The sequence below is a fragment of the Chiloscyllium plagiosum genome, unplaced genomic scaffold (genome assembly GCF_037043375.1).
Source record: "Chiloscyllium plagiosum isolate Xiang-an unplaced genomic scaffold, Cpla_swu_hap1 HiC_scaffold_38, whole genome shotgun sequence".
NCBI lineage: Eukaryota > Metazoa > Chordata > Chondrichthyes > Orectolobiformes > Hemiscylliidae > Chiloscyllium > Chiloscyllium plagiosum.
The window spans coordinates 23,639,959-23,646,484 of record NW_028270176.1 but is presented as its reverse complement, the minus strand read 5'-3'; the positions used below and the strand labels follow the sequence as shown (position 1 = coordinate 23,646,484).

At 39.0% G+C, this 6,526-nt stretch overlaps 1 protein-coding gene across 1 annotated transcript; it reads right to left on the bottom strand.

Annotated features, from left to right (window-relative positions):
• Positions 1-1,622: 1,622 nt before the first annotated feature.
• On the bottom strand, positions 1,623-4,765 carry LOC148139308 (putative G protein-coupled receptor 139). Its single transcript, XM_087980833.1, has 2 exons — positions 4,699-4,765; positions 1,623-2,554 (listed from the first exon to the last, which is right to left on the bottom strand). Exons 1-2 carry the CDS (start codon positions 4,763-4,765, stop codon positions 1,623-1,625), a joined length of 999 nt encoding a protein of 332 aa, XP_087836959.1.
• Positions 4,766-6,526: the final 1,761 nt, after the last annotated feature.

The following is a 6,526-nucleotide window of genomic DNA, read 5'->3' as shown; positions in this document are numbered from 1 at the left end:
CCACCTATCACCTGTCATTTATTAATTACCCCACCAATCAGTAGGTCCATCAACCCCACCCATGGCCATCCATGTCTGGACCACAACGGGAGTAAATTTCCTGAGATGCAATGCTATGAGAAGGGCAGATCAAACCGTTGGATTCAAACACGGAAAAGAAATGCTGATGTAATTGCAAGTCAGGATTGTGTGTGGCTTGGCAGGGAATTTGCAAGGGGAGGTATTCCTGTGCATGTGCTGCGGTTGTCCTTCTTAACTGTAGACGGTTGTGTTTGGAAATTGCTGTTGGAAGAGGTCTGGTGAACGACTACAGTGGTTCCTGTCGATTGCACACAAGGTCGGTCCTTGTGTGGTTTTTTAACGCTTGCAAGATACCATCCCAGTACAAGTAATATGCTGTTATCTGTCTTAATAGATACATACCTAACACATGGTTTTCTGTCACAAACCAAAGTGGATGAAAGTGACGAGGCTCTGGACTCAGCAGTCTCTTTCTTCAACGCTCATGTTCCAGCCCAGAAAGAGGAGCCCAGTGAATACGATGCAATTAAATGAAAATGAGATCAAGCTGGATTCCCCTAATGCACTGATGCACAGCTTAACACGAGTCGTTTCATAACTTGGATTAGAAACTTTATGCAACTGCAAGTGTTGTTGGAATGTTAGCCTTTAATTAACAGTTAACGTGACAAAATCTCATGAATGGGAAATGTGGAACAGATTTTCCACCAGAGAAGAGTTAATTCAGAACTGTTTGAAACATATTATCCTGCTGCTAGTAATTTAATGTGAACATATGTGTCAGAAAACGTCGGTTATCGATCAGACGGGGCCATTTGAAGCAAAGAATATTTAAGTTCACTTATGTGAATAATCAAGGGGAAGGCTAACAAACTCCCAAGACCAGGAAGTGATAGAAACAGTTACTTCGAGCTATGGATGTGATATAGAATGAAACTCTCTCCTAGGTGTCTGATCGATGGATGTATACTTACAACGCTTTTTATATGTGACCAGTATCTATAGTTTCTCATTTCCTTAGTTTCCTTTTTCATTGCTAAAACCAAACATGCAGAGTTGCAAACTTATCTTTCGCTGAAAGACTACCACATTAAATGAGAAATTAAATAAAGATGAACTGGCGATCTAGATTTCCGTTTTGAATATGCTCTGTCCAATAGCAACATATTTGGGATCAGAACAGATCATTTCTGATGCAAATTAAATGAGAGGAAATGTTATTGCAAAACAATACTTACATGAGGCATATAAAATGCGAATTACTTTATTTGAAAGACAACACCACCACTGACGATTCGGTGGTAACAGGTTGATAGAATGCAATCTCTCTAATTCAGTTCTTCCTCTAATTTCTTGAGTATTTCCTTCACGTCGGTGGATGGCACAATATTTTAGCTTTCTTGAGCAAATTATTCATTACGCTTAAGTCAGGACAACATTAAAAATCTTGTCTCAATATTATGGCAATGCAAAGTAAAATAACATCCAAATGAAGGAAAGGTCACATTGCCTGTTCGTACTTTTATGCAAATACTTTTAATACAAATCAGCAAATAGATATTTACTATTCAATGCTCTACTCAGGAAAATAGTTGTATATATTACTGTCTTGTGGATTGCCATGAATTCATTCTAATAGAAAAGACTCTGCTGATTGAAATCAGTGGGTATTTTATAGCGCTAATGAACTGTTCTCTGAACTTCGACTGGGTTACTCCATAAATAAACGTATTTGTGCTGCAACTCAGATTTAGTAGCATTGCTCCAAACCTTTCAAATACGTACAAACTGTCATTGTAAGATCTGGGATCAATTCCTGCAATTCGATAATATAAGAAATTTATTGCATATGGTGACCACAGCAATATGAAGTTAGTCGATATGGCGAACAGTAAAATCATTGACTTCCTCCTGCTCTCCATCTCAGGATCACTGCGCTTCTCTTCCGTGTTCTGGAACTTCAATCCTTGACGGATCCGATTTGCTATTAAAACGTATCTGACTGTCATAGCATTCAAGATTAAAACTAAAATGAATGGGAGTAAGGGTGTTAACACCTTATCAAACCAATCATAAACCATCCATCCGGGTTCAGTAAAATAGCTGACTTTTATTTGACAAGACCAGTGTACATTGTCAACGACAATCATTGGTTCCCGTGTAATGAAAATAGGAACATTTTTCAGAAAGAAAAGAGTGAAAGTTGTTGAAAGAATAACAGCTGCTGCTTTGACGTTACAATATTTCAGTTTCAGATCCCGGCAGCATATACTCACAAACCGATCAGCGGAGAAAGTGACAGTGAACCAGACAGAACAGTCTGAACTCACATAAAGTAAGAAGTAAATCACAATGCATGCAGGTGTGAGTTGCAGGAATGATCCCTGATAAAAGTAACGATTCAGCTCATACAGTACACTGTCAGTGACAATGAACATCAGATCCGCTGTTGCCATGGCCGTTAGGTAATGAGTCGTGCATCTGGAGAGGCCGCATCTTCCGTGGGACAGAATCACAATTGCCAGTGCATTAACTGTGGAAGGAAAGCTAAAAACAGTTTGGAAATTGTAGGTCAAACATAATTGCATTTTAGTGGCGATAGCAATAGGGTGCTCAGGAAGAATATCACAAAGTGAAAAGAATTTTAATCTTGATTCCATCCCACATTAACCTACATCCAATGTTCAAAGGCAGAGCTTGAGTGGTATTGAACATGAAGTAATGCAAGATGGCTGTGGAGGTGTAAAATGGCAATTTTGATATGTTACTGTTGCATACAGAATCAGTTTGAACGTGTTCTATTGGCTTAACTGACATAATTCTATTCATGGAAGCAAAACAAAAAACATGCGACGTGCAGCAAAAGAAGCAATGGCCAAAATGTTTTAAGGACACATTTTAACATGGTCACAATGCAGGATGACATAGAATTATATCCGTATTGCAAATATGACACCCAGAACCTTGGAATTGACACCATTGCATTACATCATCCCGCCTTATGTGACAAATTCTTATGTTGTTAACACTAGCACCCACAAAAAGAGAGCATACCCACGCCCTATCAACAAGTCGACCTCAATTCCGGCATTAAATACATGAAGGCCATTGGGATAATCATTGAGAAACCGAAATGTGATCTAAGATGAATTAAATCATTGATGAACATCAACCTAAAAAAAACAGAGCTGTTAATTGATACCGTAGAACAAGGTCTGCCTTGAAAATGAGACAAAACAAAGATTTATATTGGGGGATAAAGTATATAGTTGAACTTGTTCTTCCAGAAGGATTATTCTCTGTGTGTGCAGAACAAGCTGTTTATTCTGTTCTCCAAGCTCTTAACAATCCCTTTCAGTCACTTAGAGTCATAAAGATGTATAACATAGAAACATGCCCTTCAGGCAAACTCACCAATTCTGACCAGATATCCTAAATTAATCTAGCCCCATATGCCAGCATTTGTCCCTTATCCTCAAAATTCTTCCTATTCATCCACCCTTCTAAAAACCTTGTACATCCTCTAATTGTACCAGTGGCACCACCTCCTGTGGCAGCTCATTTCATATACATACCATCCTTTGCATGAAAACTTTGGCCCCTCATCTTAAACACTCTAGGTTTAAACTGCCATACCGTGGGTGACAAATCTTGACTATTTACACTACCCATAGCACTCAGCCTCCGATGCTCCTGGGAAAAGACAACCAGTCTATTCAGCCTCTACATATTAGTCAAACCCTCCAAACCTGGCGATATGCTTCCAAATCTTTCCTGCACCTTTCCAGGTTTGACCACATTTTTCATACAGCCAACAATTGCACACAGTATTCCAAACATGGCAGAAGCAATGTCCTGCACCTTGCAACATCACCTCCCAATTCCTATGATCAATGCACTGATCTCTAAGGACAAGCGTACCCAATGCCGTCTTGACTATAATATCTACCTGCAACTCTGCTTTGAAGGAACTATGAACCTACAACCCATGGTCTCTTTGTTCATAAACACTCCGCAGGACCGTACCAAGCAGTGTGTAAGTCCTGCTTTGATTTGCCGTTCCAGGATTTAGCACCTCATATTTATCTAACTGTCCGAAAACTTCAATTTACACTCACTAATTACGTTTAAAATTCGAAAAACATTCACAGTACGAGCGAATTGTTGGCGAATGACTTTCACTGCTTTCCACTCATGTAACTTCCTCGGATTAGAAAATGTCAGCAAGTCTTCCTTTGTAGTATTTCTTGAAGGAAAAGCCATTCTACAAAAGTGGATTTCCTTCATGTCATCAAGTCAATGTAACCACCCACAACAGGTTAAGTCAAAACTGGGAACAATCCTGGGCAATGCGAGTCTGATGATGGCAATGCCAACTGAACTACAGTGAACCCAATTATACATTAGCAGATTTTCAAATTTGAATTCAATGCAAGCAAAATCTGGAATTAAGAGGTAATGATGACCACGAATCCATTCTCGATTGTTTGGATAAATTCAATTGTTTCACTCACGTTCTTGCGGGAATGAAACTGGCATGCTTACCTGGTCTGGCTAAAATTTGATTCCTGATCCACAACAATGTGCTTTACTCTTAAATTTTCCCGTAGTGCCGTAAATGCTGGTTTTAGCCAGCGATGCACACATCTAATAAATATTTATTTTTTAAAACCTTACCTGGGATGGCAATAACAGCAGTACTGATGTAGTATACTTTAACAATAATAGTGAACAATTGGAGCATTTTGCGTATGGAGTATCTGTTCCTGGGTGATGAAGTCAAAACCTTTGAATTTAACAGTGTATTAATGAGTTTCGAAACTCTTTTACGCGCTACTGGATTCCCAGGGGAATGTTAAAGTTGCATCATTCTTATTTCTGATTTGATTGCGAATATATGTTACAAGTCCATATTGCATTCCAATTATTCAGTTCTGAGGCTTCATAGGAAAACGCCAAACAAAAGGCTTACAGCCATAGTGGCCTGATAGTAGGACAATCCCTGTGAGCAATAGATTGCAGAAATCATAGAATCATATACCTATACAGCACAGAAACAGGCCCTTCCATTCAACCTGGTCCATGCCGACCAGGTATCACAATCTGATCTTGTCCCATTTGCCAGCATTTGTCGCATATCCCTCTAAATTCTTCCTATTCACATACCCATCCACTTGCCTTTTCAATGAAGTAATTGTGTCAGCCTCCACTAACTCACTTGGCAGCCTGTTCCAAACGTGTACCAGCCTCTGCGTGAAAACGTTATTCTTCAGGTCAATAAAGCAATGAAGCCTCTTGATTTCTGCCTCCACTTTTGCAGTAAGGCAAATGGCAGTGGATGAGGCTTTCCAAATCGTGGAATTGATGACTGGTCAAGATGCAGTGTGGCCTTTGCTCCTTTGATAGTCCCTAGACGTTCCTCATAAAATTCCAGATATTTAATTCAGACTTCACTCAGGCAGCCGTTTTCTAATTGCAAACCATTGATCCAATCAAATTGAATTTTTACGAAAATCACTTCAAACCATCAGGCTAGAGCCAACCCTTTTGCAATTAGTATTAACTGAATCAGTTGTGTCTCACAAGAGACCAGAACTGAAGTTATTCCCGGAATGTGCAAATGTTGCCTGATATAGATTCGCAACTTGGCTAAGATGTTATGCAAACTTAAGATTTGGAGTCCAGAACGACATTTGTTGAAGACTGAAACAAATGCAGGAGTATGCATTTTAATTTCTTCAAACTGAGTTTTTATTGTACTTTGTTACGTTGTGAAGTTGAAGGTGTGTACTGTACCTTTAAGAGAGAGTGAATGTAGTTTGCACCGAGAGCTTACAAGCAGCTGCCATATGACTAGCTAGCAGTCTCACAGTGGAATGGAAAATTGAAAATATGTAACATTTGGCTGTGAAGCAGACACCGAGTTGGTTGCTGTTTTGACAACATTTCAAATTTAAACAATCAGTCTAAATTCTGCCTCAGGATAGTAAAACCCAATCGAGTTTGAGCTTTGTGTTTTTTGCCAACATCGAACCAATGAGATGATCCGATTATAAGGGTTAAAAACACAGTATTTTTAAAAGTCAGACAGAGCCACTGCCATTGAGGGAGTACCTGCCATCAAGAAAGACTGTCAATCTAAAACACTCTCTCTCAAAGATGCCTTTTTCAAATGAAGCATCTTCGTAGTAAAAGAAAGAAGATGACCAAGGCAGATCTTCAGCTGGAAGAAGACAGACAACAGAGACGACAGCCACTGTGTGCTTTTGAAATTAAATTGATGCAATTTAAATAAGTGTGTTTATTGGAACAGCATATTGTTATAGAGTTGCAGGCAGATAATAAGCAGTTAGGAGATGGGGGCTTAGTGTTGTGAATACTTTTTGTTTACTGTTCACTTTTAGAGTTGAAGAATAAATTGATATTATTATTTTAAAAACTGGAATTTTTGAATTCTCTGTCACTCTTGGTTTAACAGATTACAAGGTGAGGTGAGCTTTTCTTG

What these genes read in the sequence shown, in the direction of transcription:
- LOC148139308 (XM_087980833.1), bottom strand. Translation starts at nt 4,765, where the DNA reads ATGCTCCAATTGTTCACTATTATTGTTAAAGTATACTACATCAGTACT. An exon ending in TGCTGTTATTGCCATCCCAG is followed by an intron (nt 2,555 to 4,698) that starts GTAAGGTTTTAA and finishes TTCCTTCCACAG; the next exon opens with TTAATGCACTGGCAATTGTG.